General features: G+C 43.0%; 1 protein-coding gene across 1 annotated transcript in view; it reads right to left on the minus strand.

The window, feature by feature from the left end:
- LOC310787875 (sodium channel protein type 4 subunit alpha B-like) overlaps nt 1-19,322 on the minus strand; it is a gene marked incomplete at both ends in the record, with an annotated part of 92,024 nt that overhangs the window by 9,832 nt on the left and 62,870 nt on the right. The window contains 8 exon segments of the mRNA XM_083649335.1: nt 202-472; nt 983-1,083; nt 2,783-2,924; nt 4,370-4,423; nt 12,022-12,223; nt 12,310-12,392; nt 14,600-14,722; nt 14,827-15,000. Coding sequence (XP_083505461.1) covers nt 202-472; nt 983-1,083; nt 2,783-2,924; nt 4,370-4,423; nt 12,022-12,223; nt 12,310-12,392; nt 14,600-14,722; nt 14,827-15,000 — 1,150 coding nt within the window.

Consider the following 19,322-nt stretch of genomic DNA (forward strand, 5'->3'; position numbering starts at 1 on the left):
GGTTTGATTCCCGGCTCCTCCAGTCTGCATGTCGAAGTGTCCTTGGGCAAGACACTGAACCCCAAATTGCTCCCGTTGGTGTGCCAGCACCCTGCGTGGTAACCTGCCGCCATCGGTGTGTGAATGGGTGAATGTACCTCCTGACTGTAAAGTGCTTTGGATAACCATATATATATATATATATATCACTCTCCCACCCACCGACAATGGAGAGAATGACCACCACGAAGTCAAAGGTGTTCCAGCCAACAGAGAAGTAGTGCTGCCTGAGCGCGATGAGCTTCAGACTACACTCCATAGTGAAGACGACGATGAAGACAAGGTTGATCCAGTAGAGCAGCGTAATCTTCTCCTCACTCTGCTCATCTGTTTCCACCATCATGGTCACCATGTTGAGACAGATCAGAACCATGATGAAGATGTCGAAAGCCTGCTTGGTCACCAAGTCAAAGACCAGACCCTGGAACATATTCTGTGGAGAAAACCACACAGAGAACTAGCTCAAATATATTGGAACCCATATTTAGAAGACCTAGATCAAATACAGTATATTCTGTAGAGAGAAATAGACAGAAAACATAGAAGACCTAGCTCAAATTCTGGAGATAAAAAGACAGAAACCATATACAGTATAGAAGAAACATTGATAATAGAGAAACATACAGACACCATAAAGAAGAACTACCCCAAATAGTATGTTATTTTAGCTTCTTAAATATGATTCATGTCATCAGTGTCTCACACTATGTAGTTGTCACCAATTATTTTAAGAATCTGGATGTTATATAAAGGACATGAGGCATCAATAATAATGACAACAACAACAACAACAACAACAATAATAAAATCCCATGGATGCCAGGGTAGGGCAGCGGTAGGTTCCCTGCCTTCCAACAAGATGGTCACCTGTCCAAGACCCCATGTTACCTCCGGTCGGTCGGTTAGTTGGTTGGTCGGTCGGTCGGTCAGTCATTTAACATACCAGAGGTCGTGGTACAGGTTTCTGAGGTTTCTTTGAGCCCAGTTTCTTCATGGCATTGTAATATTTCTTCTGCTCCTCTGTCATGAAGATATCTTTCCCTCCTAAGTACACAGACCAAGCAACACAGTTAACTGAGCAGTACGCACATTCACAACACTATCCAATAATCTGACCAACTATCTGAATGCTGATGCAAATAATAATAATAATAATAATAATAAAAAGGGAACTTATAGCAACTTTGATGACACTACACTAAATATTAGGGGGGGTGACGTCAGTGAGACAGACAGCGGACAAACAGGACAGAGACACACAAGGATGGCAAGGGGAGGGCGGCTCAGAGAAAGCGATGGAGAAGAGGACTGGAAAACTAAGGGATTCTGAATTTCTGATTTCTTGGGAGAGGGACTTCCACAGCCTGGGAGCCGCATGAGAGAAGGCTCTGTCGCCAAAACCGGAGGTTGGACTTGGGGGTGGAGAGAAGGTCAGCTGAGGTGGATGTCTTTTACTTTCTGGGGATGATTAGGTCTTCACAGAACCTCAAATCTTCATGCAAGTCCATTATGACCTACCACTCCATGCGGTGTGAACAGTCACTCAAGGCGACAGTCGCCTCGCTGGTCCAGCACTTGACTTCAATTTTCTGTGCCTTTTCTCGACGCAGCAGGGGTTGGTAGGCAGGCATGAGCCGAATCATGCTGTGGTCTGAGCTCCCCAGGCCTGGTAGAGTCTTGGCATAATAGGCCCTCTCCACGCTGCCGTAACAGCGGTCGAGGGATGCGTCCCCCCGGGTAGGGCATGCCACATATTGATGGTATGCTGGTAAAAGTTCAGTCAGACTGCAAAAATTTGAATCGCCAAGTATTAACTTGGCCGCATTGTAGTATTCTGTGCTTCACTGTGATGTGAGCAGGGTCACAGTACTTGTTGTTCATAAGAACACATACACCACCTCCTTTGCTCTTACCAGAGTTGATGTCGCGGTCTGCTCTCAGCTCAACAGCCGAGTCGTGCTCATTCTCTGTGAGCCAGGCTTCCCACAGACAAATCAGGCAAGTCAGAGAGGTCCTGCACACAAGCTCTGAGATCATCAGCTTTGTTGCAGCTTTGTACATTGCCAAGCATAATGGATGGTAGTGGTTGCCTAAAAGGCTTCTTCTCAAACCGAGTCTGGGCTCCTCCTCTCTTACCACGCTTCCTTGTTCTTGTTATTGTGTCAATTTGACGACACGGAGGTGGTATTGTGGATGTAAAACCATCCTGGAGGAGAGGTGTGGTTAACCGTCCTGGAGGAGAGGTGTGGTTGCAGACCTGAGATTAGTCAGTGCTTCCTGAGTGTAGGTGATCCTGCGCTGTGGCCCAGTGGAAAGCCTCAGCAGCCTACATTGAGTAGTCCATCAAATATAGTCTATTTAAATAGACGATTAAAAACAGGAGAGCTGCTGTAATCCCCCTCATCTTGTGCACAAAGTATTCCTAAAACTGTGTATACAAAATAAAACGGATAAAAACTACCTTAAAAACACAAACTTTTAGGACAAACAAATGAAGTGCATGAGGACAAACGCACCAGACCGTGTCGCCACAATGAGCATGCGCCATATATGTATTGTAACTCCATATATGTATTATCTGAATATCACACGTCAGTCGTTAGACAACCATGTCTGATGTCATCACACGTTTTTACCAACAGCTCATTTTTAGGACTTGTTGTAAGTTGTAAAAAATCTTAGCTTAAGGTCTTATCTTAGCTTTCTGCTGGTTGAAGTTGTAAGAATAATCTTAGCTTTAAACTTATCTTAGATTTCTGCTGGTTGAAGTTGTCGATGATGACTCCGATGAAGAGGTTGAGGGTGAAGAAGGAGCCAAAGATGATGAAGATGATGAAGTAGATGTACATGTAAAGGTTATCCTCATAGACAGGCTGCATTTGTATCTGCACACACGCATGCACGCACGCACACACACACACAGACACACACACACACACACACACACACACACACACACACGCACGCGCACACACACACACACACACACACACACACACACACACACACACACACACGCACACACAGATATGAAGATGATTAAAATAGTTTTAAACAGGACTAGACAGGAGTAGAGATAATTACAGTAGTCCACACGAGATGTAATAAAAGCATGGATGACCTTCTCAAGGTCATGAGAGAACAAAAATGACCTTATTTTAGATATATTCCTCAGCTGAAAGAAAGAGGACTGTACCACACTTTTTACTTGTTCTTCGAATTGGAGATCAGAACTAAAAATAACATCCACGTTCCTTGTAAGAAGTTTAATATGGGCTGACCACCACCTACTAAGTTTGGGCTGAATTTGGTTGATGGCCTGAAGATAACTATTTCCTATTTGCTGTCATTAAGTTGGAGGACATTTTTAGACATCCAACTCTTAATATCAGAAAGGCAGTTATTAAAGCTGCATTCAGAGATGTTTTATAGGCATCGCAATTGGACCTTCCGTTTCTCAGAAAATGTCAACTTTTCTCTGATTGGATCAAAATTGGCGGCGACCTCAACCTATCCAATCAGAGAAAATTTTCTTGAAAACAGAAGGTCAGATCGCGATGCCTATAAAGGCATCGCCTTTGCATGCATTTACTGCATAGTAAATGCATTTACTACATGCATTTTTCCACCCTGAATCCAACGCCGCCATCGTTGAGTCTCTACGAGTTACGGTTGCCGAGTTACAGTACGTCCTCCCTGCCTGCAGGACTACAGGAGAGAGATAGAGGACAGCAGGTCAGTGATTGCTGTCAGAATATAGTAATTTAACACTTATTTTACCACAAAAACATCGCTGAATGCAGCTTTAAGGATTGTGACACTGGGTGGGTCAGTGGGTCAGATATATAAATGTGTCTTCTTCTTCAGGTGCCTTGCGTGTTGCATGCTTGGCCGGTCATGGCTTCCCACTTCTAAGGATCGCCGCAGCGTGGCTGTGAAGGGGCAAACTCTATTGTACAGTAGTATGCTGAGTGCAGCGCTTCAACATCATATTTGAGTCCGTCACACAGAAACCAGACCACAGGCAGTTATAGGGTTAACCCTAACCCAGGCAGTTATAGGCAATGGCGGAAGTCTGGGAATGTCCAATTTTTAAGTCAGTCATTGGCAATAAAAAATAAAAAGCAGTAGGGCCCTTTAACTATAATAAAAACAGCAACTGTATATGTAGGAGTAACTAATTATCACTGCTAAAGTAACTGGAGCTAACAGTAACTAACATAATACTTATTAATATCAACAGTAATTAAGTATTGAATAAATAGTCAAATAAAAGTAAGTCAATATGAATAGTAACATTAACAGTAACCGTGTTGTTAGTAACACCGACCTCTCTAGAATCCACAGCTCCATACATGATGTCCATCCAGCCTTTAAATGTTGCCTGGAACAAAAATAGAACAATAAATAAATAAATAAATAAATAAATAAATAAATAAAATAGAACATTACAGGAATGAAACAACTAGAACAAGAACAATTATTTCAACATTACAGACAGCTTATGAGTTTCCGCTAGGCATAAAGGACTAGTAGTCTAGCAGCAAGTCCTCAAAAAAGGCTTTAGTTTTTGAGATACCCCTACCCGAGGTAGAACAAATGACAACAATGATTTTTCTTATCTTTAGGGTCTCCCATTAATGAAATTGATTGTTGTCAAAAAAAAATTGGGGGAAAAAATGTTTTTTTGGCTGTTCTTTAGAACTACCCCAATCCCTGAAAAAGAGCCAAATTAGGCCAGTCCGAATAGGGGAAAGGTGACAAAAAAGCCAATAACTTGAGAATGCTCACTCTTTTCCTCATCAGATTTGCTGAGGTATGAACCAGGTGGCTGCCCTACATCACCAAATAGTCAGAAAATGATTTACCTAAAAAGATAATGAATTATAGTCCTGTAAATATAGCTTTAGTTTAGGCGGAAATTGTACTTTGTGGTGATAGGAACATAGGACTCCATCACTTTTCTCTCATTTATCAGAAAAACTGAAATCCCTGAAAAATATACCATTACTGAATTGTCTAGGGTGCTATTGAACACTGACCAGTAGTTGTATGGAGATATCTGGTACAGTTCTATTGCAAATGAGATTTCTTTAGACATAGGCCTACTACCTCTTCACTGAAACAGTCAAATTATTGTATGTTATTCTGAATGGGGAATAAGTGGCATAAAAGCCTATAACTTGGGAATGCTCACTCTTTTCCTCGTCAGATTTGCTGAGGTATGAACCAGGTGGCTGCCCTACATCACCAAATAGTCAGAAAATGATTTACCTAAAAAGATAATGAATTATAGTCCTGTAAATATAGCTTTAGTTTAGGCGGAAATTGTAATTTGTGGTGATACAGTAGGAACATAGGACTCCATCACTTTTCTCTCATTTATCAGAAAAACTGAAATCCCTGAAAAATATACCATTACGGAGTTGTCTAGGGTGCTATTGAACACTGACCAGTAGCTGTATTCAGATATCTGGTACAGTTGTATTGCAAATGAGATTTCTTTAGACATAGGCCTACTATCTCTTCTCTGAAACAGTCAAATTAGGTCACTGGCATAATAGTCTATAAGTTAAGAATGCTCACTCTGATGGTCATCATATTTGGAGAGGGAAATACCAGGTCGCTGAACTACATCACCAAATAGTCAGAATGTGAGTAACCCAATAAAATAAAGATGATCTAAATTACAAACCGCCTGGAGCGGCTGTAGCTCAGGAGGTAGAGCGGGTCGTCCACTAATCGTTTTGGATCAAAGAGGTCAATTCCCACCTCCTCCAGTCTGCATGTCGAAGTGTCCTTGGTCAAGATACTGAACCCCAAATTGCTCCTGATGGTGTGCCAGCACCCTAACCTGCCGCCATCGGTGCATGAATAGGTGAATGTACCTACTGATTGTAAAGCGCTTTTAAAGCGCTATATAAATGCAAGCCATTTACCATTACCATAAAACAGAAATAACAAGCTGTAAATATTGGAAGTTTGATTGAAACTGGAACATGAATCCAAGTATAATAGTAATCATAATACATAATACACAATCACAAAAACAGACTAGAAAAACGGACTAGAAAACTAAATAACCAAGGCAAAAATAAAACAGAACAGAGAAATAAAAAGTGGCTGCTTATTTGTCCAGGTATATGGACACTTTTTTCACAGCCAAAGTCCAAATATCCAAATATGAAATACAGTATCAGGCCTTTGTTGAACGTATTATGACCGTACCAGATTATTGTGCCAGTGTTTGGGAGTCTGGGGCACATTCACAACCTTATACTCCATGGACTGCAATTGTAAGGATTGCAAAATACTGATGCAAACAAAACTGTCTAAATATTGTTCAGTCTGGAGGCAGCCTGTCTATCTGGAGACGATCATGTTTAATATACTGCATCCTTAGTATCATTGTCCATTTGTCAGATTAAGCTATCACAATGTTACATTCTTTCCTCTTCTGTGTATCATATTGTAAGCTTTTTCCGAAGTATTTGGATCTTTCATTGTTGCTGCGCATAAGATGTTGGAAGGCCAACAGAGAAGCACTGGCACTTTCCACTCTCTCCACAGTTTGGATCTTTGCAATACAAGTGAGTAATGTCTCTCACTTCTGTAGGTGCTGGGGGATTTCCTGAATAGGACTGGTTGGCTCCATCTCTGGCAATCCATCCCTTGACGATAGGACTCCATAACAGGGGTTTGGGCATGTGACTGTGAAACCATATCAGTGTCTGATACATTGCTCTTGCTGTCTACCAGCATGTCATGCACTCACTGGCTGTGACACAACAAGTAGTTTGTACAGAATAGGAAAGACAACAGCGTTCACCAAACTCAAGACCCATCTCAGTGAGCTCAAAGATCTGGCCCATTTTGGATTTTCACATGACGTGCGCGCACCCCAAAGCACCGAGACAGGCACCCAGCCACCACACCACACACGCCAGCATACCTTCCTCGTTGTGGATTTTTTTCACTGTCAGTGAAGTAGACAAAGCTCGCAGTTTGTCACACATGCAAGTCGAAAATAAGCCGTGGAGACAGAGATGCGGCCGAGTCCCGCTCGGCTGGAGTCCAGTCAGAGCGGCTCGCTTCACCTCACTGGCCCCCCTCTCTCTGCTCTCTCTCCCCGGGAAGCGGTGCTCCAGCAACCCGCCACCGCGCACAGCCGGCTTGGCGGGGTGAACGCGAGCATTGTGTCCAGTATGATAACCATTCCCCGACCTGCTTTTCCATTCCACATCAGCGCTGCTGCCTCAGCCTGTCAAGTCATGTTGTAACGTGACGTGGATACAGGAGAGACTATTTGTTTCGTATTGCAAATAGAACGACATGAGAACGACGGACATAATAATAAAAATGCATCGGACTCACAAGTGTGCAACGTTTTCTGTGCGTGACGATATTTTTTCGGATGGCAGATAAAAATACGCATACCAAACTTCGGACTGTGTGTAAACTCCGCCTGATATTCAGACTGAAGATCGTTACTGTAACTCATAAACTCATTTCCCCTCTACTCAAGAGGACTGGTCTGGAGCCAGGCTATAAACTCCTTGTCCATGGATCATTTTGATGTTCTGTTGCACCTGTTTTCTTTTGGAAAAGTAAATGCATGATAGCTGTGGGATATAGGCTATTGGATTTAATTTAATTTTTGTATTCATTGTATTTGCACAAAAAAGCTCTGTCCAGTAGCCTAACCTGGAACACTTTTATTTTGAGTGTTTGAGTGAGAAGGTCCTAGAGAAGGTCCTTGTTTATTTGGATCCCCATTAGATGTAAGAATTGTTCTATGAATCTTAATTTTTAAACAAAGTTACAAAAACGTTTGTGTAAGCTGTCAATTGTTGTTTTTAGAAAAAAAAATCGGAATCGGCAAAAATCGGTATCGGCAAGTCAGACTATTCAAAAATCGGAAATCGGAATCGGCCAAGAAAATGGCAATCGGTGCATCCCTAGCAAAGAGCAATGTATCAGACAGCGATATGGTGTCACAGTCACATGCCCAAACCAATGTTATGGAGTCCTATCGGCAAGGGATGGATTGTCAGAGATGGAGCCATTAAACCAGTCCATTTAGGAAACCCCCAGCACCTACAGAAGTGAGAGACATTACTTACTTGTATTGCAAAGATCCAAACTGTTGAGAGTGGAAAGTGCCAGTGCCTCTCTGTTGGCCTCCCCTGTACGGAGTTCTGCACCTGCTGTGCAGAATGTCAAAATGTGTCCCCAAACATCTGAGGAACCTGACATTTCACATTCTAGTATCTATATACTTGACCTCTCACTGAAACACATCTTATGTACGCGCAGCAACAATGAAACATCCAAATACTTCGGAAAAAGGTTACAATATGATACACAGAAGAGGATTTTTTTTTACATTGTGATAGCTTAATCTGACAAATGGACAATGATACTAAGGATGCAGTATATTAAACACGATTGTCTCCAGATAGACAGGCTGCCTACAGACTGAGCAATATTTAGACAGTTTGTTTGCATCAGTCTTTTGCAATCCTTACAATTGCAGTCCATGGAGTATAAGCTTGTGAATGTGCCCCAGACTCCCAAACACTGGCACAATAATCTGGTACGGTCATAATACGTTCAACAAAGGGCTGATACTGTATTTCATATTTGGATATTTGGACTTTGGCTGTGAAACAAGTGTCCATATACCAGGTCAAATGAGCAGTATTTTGTTTTCTAGTCTGTTCTCCTGTTTTTGTTCATTAAATGAAATGAAGCACTGAGATTTGGGGCTACCATAAAACAAATGTATTATGATTACTATTATACTTGTATTATTCCATCATGTGAAGACAGGAGATACTACTGATTTATAGTTTGGATTAATGTTCCAGTTTCAATAAAACTTCCAATATTTACACCTTGTATTTCTATGTTTTAGAGGCTTGTAATTTAGATCAACTTTATTTTATTGGGTTCCCCACATTCTGACTATTTGGTGATGTAGTTCAGCCACCTGGTATTTCCCTCTCCAAATATGATGATCATCAGAGTGAGCATTCTTAACTTATAGGCCACAGTACCCATCTGACCTCAAACACTATACCGTCCCAACTCCAACATCCCCTTCATCTCCAAAACTCTTGAGAGGGTGGTTGCCGCCCAACTCCAGTCCCACCTCGACTCAAACAACCTCCACGAACCATTTCAATATGGTTTCCGCCCTAATCACAGCACTGAAACAGCCCTGTTAAAAATAAATAATGACCTCCTCCGTGCAGCTGACTCTGGACTCCTCACCATCCTCATCCTCCTTGACCTCTCCACTGCTTTCGATACCATCTCCCACCCACTACTTCTGGAGCACCTGGCGAACATTGGAATCACTGGTGTTGCACTTTCCTGGTTTGCATCCTACCTCCCGACAGACGACAGTTAGTCCAACTAGGGAACCACTCGTCCGGGTGTTCTGCCGTTTGACCCAGGGGTCAGTATTGGGTCGACTCCTATTCATCACCTACCTCCTCCCCCTGGGTAAAATCCTCCGACACTATGGTGTCCAGTTTCACTGCTACGCGGATGATACCCAGGTCTATATCTCCACCAAACCCACCACCGCTCTTCCTCCCACCTCCCTCACTGCCTGCCTCCAGGACATCAGGAGCTGGATGAGCAGTAACTTCCTGAAGTTAAATGCCAGTAAAACCGAGGCCCTCCTCATCGGCTCCAAAAACATCCTCTCCAAAGCTCAAAACACCACTGCCCCAGACATCATCATTGACAGCTTCCCTGTTCCCTTCTCCACCCAAGTCAAGAGCCTCCGCGTCATTCTGGACAGCACCCTTTCCTTTGCACCCCACATAAAAACATCACCCGGTCTGCTTTCTTCCACATCCGCAACATCTCCAGACTCCGCCCATCCCTGTCCCAACACAGCACCAAAGTCCTCATCCTGATCCACGTTACATCCCAGATTGATTACTGCAGCTCTCTTCTCTCTGGCCTACCCACCAAATTGCTCAACAGACTCCAAATGCCTGGATCATCACCCGCAGTAAATCATCTGACCACCTCACCCCTGTCCTCATTCAACTCCACTGGCTTCCCATTCACTACCGGATTGACTTCAAAAACCTTCTGCTCACTTACAAAGCCCTACACAACCTAGCACCCACCCATCTCTCTGACCTCCTCCAGGAATACACCCCTTCCCGCTCCCTACGCTCTTCCTCAGCTGGCCTCCTGACTGTCCCGCCTCCCTCGCCTCAGTACCATGGGTGCTAGGGCCTTCAGCTGCTCTGCACCCAGACTCTGGAACTCGTTGCCATCACACATCCAACAGTCTGACTCCATCACCACATTCAAATCCCACCTCAAAACCCACCTGTTCAAATTGGTCTACTACCTTTAATCATATACAGTACTCAATCTGTTATTCGCCTGCCGTGTGTATCTCCTGTCTTTTCTTATATCTACGCTCGTCGTATTTTAATGATGCTGGTGTTTGCAATGCTTGTTTTTATGTATGATATTTTAGAATGTCATGTCTCTTTTATGCACTTGGGTGTTTTGAAAGGTGTCACCAAATAAAATGTATTATTATTAGTATTATGCCACTTAAAGAAATCTCATTTGCAATAGAACGATACGAGATATCGCCATACAACTACTGGTTAGTGTTCAATAGCACCCTAGACAATTCAGTAATGGTATATTTTTAGGGTTTTCTTTTTTCTGATAAATGAGAGAAAAGTGATGGAGTCCTATGTTCCTATCACCACAAAGTACAATTTCTGCCTAAACTAAAGCTATGTTTACAGGACTATAATTCATTATCTTTTTAGGTAAATCATTTTCTGACTATTTGGCGATGTAGGGCAGCCACCTGGTTCATACCTCAGCAAATCTGAGGAGGAAAAGAGTGAGCATTCCCAAGTTATAGGCTTTTATGCCACTTATTACCCATTCAGAATAACATACAATAATTTGACTGTTTCAGTGAAGAGGTAGTAGGCCTATGTCTAAAGAAATCTCATTTGCAATAGAACTGTACCAGATATCTCCATACAACTACTGGTCAGTGTTCAATAGCACACTAGACAATTCAGTAATGGTATATTTTTCAGGGATTTCAGTTTTTCTGATAAATGAGAGAAAAGTGATGTCCTATGTTCCTATCACCACAAAGTACAATTTCCGCCTAAACTAAAGCTATATTTACAGGACTATGATTCATTATCTTTTTAGGTAAATCATTTTTTGACTATTTGGCGATGTAGGGCAGCCACCTGGTTCATACCTCAGCAAATCTGAGGAGGAAAAGAGTGAGCATTCCCAAGTTATAGGCTTTTATGCCACTTATTACCCATTCAGAATAACATACAATAATTTGACTGTTTCAGTGAAGAGGTAGTAGGCCTATGTCTAAAGAAATCTCATTTGCAATAGAACTGTACCAGATATCTCCATACAACTACTGGTCAGTGTTCAATAGCACCCTAGACAATTCAGTAATGGTATATTTTTCAGGGATTTCAGTTTTTCTGATAAATGAGAGAAAAGTGATGTCCTATGTTCCTATCACCACAAAGTACAATTTTCGCCTAAACTAAAGCTATATTTACAGGACTATAATTCATTATCTTTTTAGGTAAATCATTTTTTGACTATTTGGTGATGTAGGGCAGCCACCTGGTTCATACCTCAGCAAATCTGATGAGGAAAAGAGTGAGCATTCTCAAGTTATTGGCTTTTTTGTCACCTTTCCCCTATTCGGACTGGCCTAATTTGGCTCTTTTTCAGGGATTGGGGTAGTTCTAAAGAACAGCCAAAAAAACATCTTTTCCCCCAATTTGTTTTTTGACAACAATCAATTTCATTAATGGGAGACCCTAAAGATGAGAAAAATCATTGTTGTCATTTGTTCTACCTCGGGTAGGGGTATCTCAAAATCTGAGGGCCCATTCTGCTAGACTATAGTGTGTGTGTGTGTGTGTACAGACTGACCACTTGCAGCAGAGACAGATATCCCATCCCCACGTTGTCGAAGTTGACCTTGACGTTCTTCCACCTGACGTCTGTGTAACCGCTTTCTATCAGTTCCAGACACTGAGTCTTGTTGTTGACCTCTTCAGGGAGGAAGTACTCCTCCGATGTCTCGTTGAAACAGTAGTACATCTTCCCGGCGAACAGGTTCACGCCCATGATGCTGAAGATCAGCCAGAAGGTCAGGTTAACCCCAGGAGAAACTAACCCTAACAGTCAGGTATGACTGAAACCATGTGAGGGCAGTACCTGAAGATCAGCCAAAAGATCAGACACACCAGCAGTACGTTGAAGATAGACGGGATGGCTCCTACCAGGGCGTTCACTACCACCTGCGATAGACAGACAGAGAGTTAGACAGACAGACAGACAGTTACTGGTTTGCTTGACAGTTTTCTTTTGTTTTGACCAAGCAGCAACCTCCATCTTGGAAAAAGGAAGCCAACACGGAAGTAGTCTGACTCACTGGAAGCAGGCTGCAGAGATAAGCTCTGCCATTGGCTCCGACCATTTCAGTCAGAGCGAAGGAGCAAAAGCTTCTGCACACCTAAATGAAAGGCGCGTTGAGGAGGGAAAACCCGACTGAATCAAAAGAAAATAACTCCCACACACTGGGCTCTATCTTCCCACTGGCCTTAGGCGCTAAACTGGCGTTAAATGCAACAAAAAAAAACACCCTAACCCTAACCCTAATGCAAAAAGTTTATTTAACAGAAAAGAATAACGTTTCGGTCCTAAGACCTTCTTCAGAATCTGAAGGTCTTTGTTTGGAAAGTGTCTTTGAGCACGGTCAAAAGCAACAGTGAACAGTGAAGCACTATATAATATACATTACATTACATTACTAAACATACAATAATGAGTATGAATGTTCTGTAATTCTACTCATATTCTAATATTTCTTATATTTCCATTCTTATACTTATTAAACAATAATGAGAGAGATACCATGATGATGCCAGCCTTAAAATGAGATATAAATCTGGCTTCAAACAGGCAAAATTTTAAATGTAAAACGGTCAAATCTTCTGAAGTGGCCCCTCCCCCAAAAGCTAAAAGTCAAACTCCGCCTATGGCCACGCATCCTGACGTAGGGGTGCCTATTCCGATTCCATTGAAACAATGATGGAGAGGTAGTGTTGAACATGATAGATAACAAAGAATCTGGCCACAACATGCTAGCATGTTTCAGCTGAGGAGGCTTCATGCTAGCATGTTGATGTGTTTGTTTAGAGTCCGCCTTTTTCTTCTTGACTGTTCTAGTGTTTGTTTCATGCAAAGCAGCCCCCCAAGACCTTTCTTCTCAATTTTGTGGTAGAAAAACTGTCACCCTACCAGTCTGTCTATATACCTATGTATCTTTCGGTATGTCTGTGGGCTCTATCTTCCCACTGGCCTTAAAACAGCGTTTAGCGACAGGCCAAGTGCTATTTAGTGGGCGTGGTCAGCGCATTCCATATTTTCCACTCGCCGCTACACCCGGTGTTAACCACTTAACCACGCCTTTTAAGCGTAGAATTATGCACAACTCTGGTCATTGGTGAACTGCTGCTGCATGCTGTCATCTCTTCATGCCAATTTGGATATCTCAGCACATCACAGATCATAGCCTGAATAAAACAATACAACCTACAGCCAGGCAAATACAGATCTGTTCAGCAGGGCTGATGCGGTCTCCCTGTAGCCTACAATATAGAACGTTAACTATCGGTGACATTCCTGATAGCATCCAATTCCATGATCTTTATGTTGTAAACACATAACTTTCACAATAGTGAACAAGCACCCCCACTCGGCTCATTCAGGACAGGCTTAGTTTTATAACGTGTAGGCTACCTGCTGCTCCTGCACATCACAGCACAGGCTAAATGATGCGACATAAATATAGCCTACATTATGTAAAGTCATCGCATAAATGTGTTTTTATTGGAAAAAGTACGTGTCAAATAAGCTAAGTCTTGGTGGGGCGGACATCACAGTACAACCGTGTTACTCATCTATATCACGTTGTATTTGCGACGGATATATATGCCACCTGGATTACATGTATGTTTCACAAAGGGGGGTGTTTTGATTTTAATGTTTAATTTGTCCAATATTGAAATCTTCTAGAATTGCATGTTGTGTTAACATAAATATTATTTGTATCTACCACTTAGCCTACTTAGGCTGATTTGGTTGCTATTTCTTGTCAAAATGTATTAGCCTCTATGCATCCTGGGAGATTTCACGTGTGTCTGTGTTTGACTTTGGTAGGGGAGCCGGCGCAGTGAATAAGGCCTGGTTTTGAAAAGCGCTAAGCGCTAAATTAAGGGGGGAAGATAGCGTTAGGCCGGTATTTAAGGCCGAAACGCCCATTCTGGCCTACTCTGGCACTGAGACACGCCTCTTCGGCGTAAAGCGCATTTCGGGGCCTAAAAACATGATGCTATCTTCCCGAGTCAGGCGTAAAGCGTGTTTTTTTGCGTTTAACGCCAGTTTAGCGCCTAAGGCCAGTGGGAAGATAGAGCCCTGTATGTCTCTCATTTGCCTGTCTTACCCTCATGCCTTCAAAGCGAGACAGAGCCCTCAGGGGCCTCAGAGCTCTCAGGGTCCGCAGAGACTTGATGGCCCCAAGCTCCGAATATCCCAGGATGTTGGCAGTCAGAGACACCACAGACACCTAGAATAGTGTGCCATTGCAAAGATACAGTATATTAGTCCCTAGTCCAACTAATATACAATAGCATCAATAGTTGTATTTAGTGGGCCTCTCTCAGTACTGACAGTCACGATGAGGAAGTCGAGCCAGCACCAGGCATTGGTGAAGTAGGTCTTGTAACCGTATGCTACCCACTTCAGCAACATCTCCACGATGAAGACATAGGTAAACACCTGGTCAGCATACTCCAAAATGGTCTTTATAACTCGACGCTGTTCCATGTGGATGTCTTCAAAGGCCTGGTTAAAACACATGTATTAACATTTATTATTAATTTTAGTATTTTAGTATTTGTACTGACAGAATGAGCCAGATCAACAGTTCATATACATTATACTATGTGATTTATAATTTAGAAAGTCCAGATAAGTCCATCACCACCTGAAAACACCCAACTCATATCGCTGTCTTCTACAGGACAAATATGAAGCTAAGGGTGTATTCACACCTATCTCGTTTGGAGCAGTTGTTCCGAAACAGAGAGCATTTTCCCCCTTGGTGCGGTTCGTTTGGGTGAGTGTGAACACAGCAATCGCACTCGGATGCGGGACAAAACAAGCGGACCGAGATCGCCAAGAAAGGGTGGTCTCGGTCCGCTTTAAACGAACTCTGGTGCAGTTCGTTTGTGGTGAGAACGTGAGCCGACCTCGATCCGCCACAACAGCAGTAAACGGTGCGCATTTTTGGATGAACCAGCTGCCGTAGTCAGCTGTGCTGTGTGTAATGGCCTGAAGAACGAACATTTTTATCGTTTAAAAACAACATCTTTCAGATCCTGTTTTGGCGACTTGACTTGCATCGATAAACTTTGGGGGATTTTTGGATCATCACATCAGCAGTTTGAACTCAATCAACTTACCTCGGACCATGGGAAGCAACGTTAATGTGTTGAATCTCTACGGATGTTGCCTGTAAATTGTGTGCGGTGTGCGGGTGCTGCTGGCTCCCTCTCTCCCTCCCTCTCCCTCTCTCTGGTCTCCATTCAATAAATGAAAACAAATCGTGGTAATCAGAGCCAGCCTTCTTTGTGATAAGATTGTCTGGTTCAATCAGACAATCAGACTGATTGCATGTCTTCCTCGAAATGTCCCTTATTATTAAATTATTTATTAATATTTTATTCCTGACAGGACAGGTGTTCATATAGCCTATGTCTCGGCTAATCCTCATCTCCGTGATAGTAGCCTAATAGCAGAATTTGCGAGGGTCTTTGATCTTCTATCTCCAAATTCCCGATAGCCTAAATAGGCTAAATAAATACATAGGCTTACATAGGCTACATAGCAATAAATAAATAAAGAACTTTCTCCCTCTCTCTCTCCCGATCCCTCCCTCTTTCTTTCTTTCTCTCTCTCTCTCTCTCTCCTCGCACGGCGGACGCCCGACATAGCCTAAAATGTAGGTCTAACAAAACGCATTTTTATAATCATATAGGAAAATCTCTGGGAATTATTTTGTCCATCCCGAGAGGCTATTAGCCTATCAGAGTGTCTGCTGGCCAATCCAGGAAGTTTGACAATACTATTTGGACCGTTTCATTTGTGGCTGTGTGAACACAAACGAACCAAGGCACAAATGCAACAATTGTATCAATTAAGTACCTGAATCGGAACAAAGCAAACAACCTACAGGTGTGAATACACCCTACTCATTTGGAAAATAAAAAAAATCTAGATTGCAGTTTTTAATTTGCTACCAAGGTAAAATCATACAAATAATTAGTTCAAAAGACATTGCACTACCCAGTCAGAGCTGGCTAATGTGGCCAGGGAAAGGGACGTTTGGGGTTCCCTGCTGGAACTGCTCCTCCGCAACCTGATAAGCGGTTGAAGATGATGATGGTGGTGGCATTGCACCCAGTCAACCTACATTGTGCAGTTGATTAGTTGCTATGTAAGTTAGATAAGTTAGCTGGTTAACCGGTTAATGCTAGGGTGTACTTACCTCTGTGAACTGTAGAATGCATGTTAGTAGTCAGCTTGCAGCCATGTTTGTAGCCCACAGCTTGTCATGTAAGCATGATTGTAGCCCAATGCTACTGTAATCATGAAAGACATGTTAATAGTCCATTTGTTACTAGTCTGTCAGTGCCATGTGTCAGCCATGTTGTCTGTAGTAGAGAGCTTCCAGGGTTAGTACACCACTAGTCTCACTGGCCAGCCTCCCCTCCCTACCGTGAGAAGAGTCTGGCGCCGCAGGTCTCCATTGTGGGATTGTGATGGGCGGCGCTTGGCGGCAGTGCCCTTGGAAAATAGTTTCCAACAATCCAACTTGCCGTTTTCAGCGTGTAGCAACGAGCTAGTGTGTAGGTTTCTGCCGTTAGCTTGCTAGCTAGTTAGCGTTGTTGTTTTCACTGAGGCGGCAGGGCACTGTTTACAGCGACACACAGGAGGAGAGAGCGGAAGCCGCTCTGATGGTCGGAGCCAATGACAGAGCTTGTAATAAGCCGGGAGCATCTGGCCGCGACTGAAACAGTTGCTCCAATGGGAGAGCAGCTGTAGAGCAGGGGAGGGCTTATGCCAGCAGCCTGTTTCCGTGCAGCCAGACCACTCTCACGGAAGCGAGAGGAGGCTGGCCAGCGAGACTAGTACACCACACGCATTCCTATTGGCTGGATTTAGAAAAGTAGTGATCAAATCTAATCTTTTCAGTCACATGAACAGATCAAACACACCAGGGTTCCCGAAAGAGCGCCCCTTGTGTGTGTGTGTGTGTGTGTGTGTGTGTGTGTGTGTGTGTGTGTGTGTGTGTGTGTGTGGCCCGTGCTGGAATTGCTTTTTATTTTTATTTAATTTTTTTACAGTGTATACTGAACGCAACATGCAAGATCTGGCTAAAAGTAATCTCATGTGTATAAATTACCATTCAACACTGAGGAAGTGTCCAATTGACCTATCGCTAAGCCACGCCCCGAAGGCAGACGAGCCAATTACAGCGCGTGCAGCTCTAAAATACACTCGGACATTCTCAGCTTAGAGTTCCATAGAGAAGCACTAGAAAACGCGAGTTTCCTCTGGTTTTATGGGGTTTTATACATTTATAAGTTGAAAAAATGGTCAAACGATGTACATTACAAGGTATCCTGGGAGGCCAGGCAATTGATAATATTAAACTATAAAACGTAGATCCACTCACATGCACAATGCTAGTGTTTTGGAGTTAAATCTGCAATCGTGGTGACAGCGAGTATTATGTTCCTATAACACACTGTGAAGGAGCGAGTTCCACACCGTGTCAATCTTTCACCAAACTGTTTACTTCCGTCTAGGGATGCAACGGTATGATTTTTTGACGGTATGATAACCTTGGACAAAAATACCACGGTTTCACGGTATCGCGGTATTGCGGACCTTTATGTGGCATAAAAAATGCCAATGAACAAAATGTATTTTATTAACAGTTTGCTGAATTGTGGACTGAGAAAAAATAAAGTAATGTTAATGTAACCTCCAACTGTAATGACAGTTAACTGGCAAGTATGTGTGTGCTTTGGTAATATAGTATGTAAACTAGGGCTGGGACGGATCAGAAAACCCACGGATCGGATCGCGTGACGGATTTTGAGCCACGGATCACGGATTTTTCGGATCAGCAAAAAAAAAAAAAGAGGCTATATCAGATTTTTTCTCTCAAAATTAGATTTTCGATTTGAATTTTTAATACTATTATACTTCTCTAACCATTTGTTGCCCTGCACAGCTCAAAATATTTTTTTTTCTCATGACACAATTTATGCTTTTACTCTGAAGGCAAAACAACCCAACTTCCTGTTTTAGGTGGCACTGCGCCTAACTTCCTGCCTGTTGCTTGCTAACGTAGTCACATGACACGGGTACAGACCAGACCGGGTGAGTCTGGAAACATAACGTTGATGCTACGTTAAGCTACTCGGTGGCCCCACGTGTTGTTTTGTTGTTATGCGTCCAAGGCAACATTTCACCGTCCGGTGATAATGTGTTCGTGAAACGTGTGCGTGTGTGTGTGTGTGTGTGTGTGTGTGTGTGTGTGCGTGTTGTGGCTCGTGCTATCTTGTGCAGCGCGCAACATGCTGCTCGCATTCCTGTGCTTTTTCAGAGGTGTTGAAATAAGTTTGCTGTCTTTAGTAGCCACTAGCCACAGCCTTCAGAGAGACTTTACAGCGAAGGGATGAGGAAGCTCACTTGTGCTTGCCATGATGATGCCTGTCTGTGTCTGGCTGCGCTGCAGGCGTTCTCATACACTAACGTTAAACGTTAAATGAAACGAAAGGGGGGGGGGGGGGGACCAAGACGTTCCGAACCGTGTGCCGAACCGTGGGGGCTGATCTGTACGGGCCACGGATTATCCGTGATCCGTCCCAGCCCTAATGTAAACGATTTAGTTCATCTAATTGATTTGATGTCAAACTAAAACATAACAATCAAATACACACTTCTCTTTTGTAATGGGTGAACACTGGACACAAATAATGATTGTTTCCTCACACATACACCCCCACTCTGTCTCACACAGGACACATACACACACAGCCCTGTCCCTGTCTCTCTCTCTCTCTCTCTCACACACACACACACACACACAC

The sequence above is a fragment of the Poromitra crassiceps genome (genome assembly GCF_964638095.1).
Source record: "Poromitra crassiceps genome assembly, chromosome: 13".
Lineage (NCBI taxonomy): Eukaryota > Metazoa > Chordata > Actinopteri > Beryciformes > Melamphaidae > Poromitra > Poromitra crassiceps.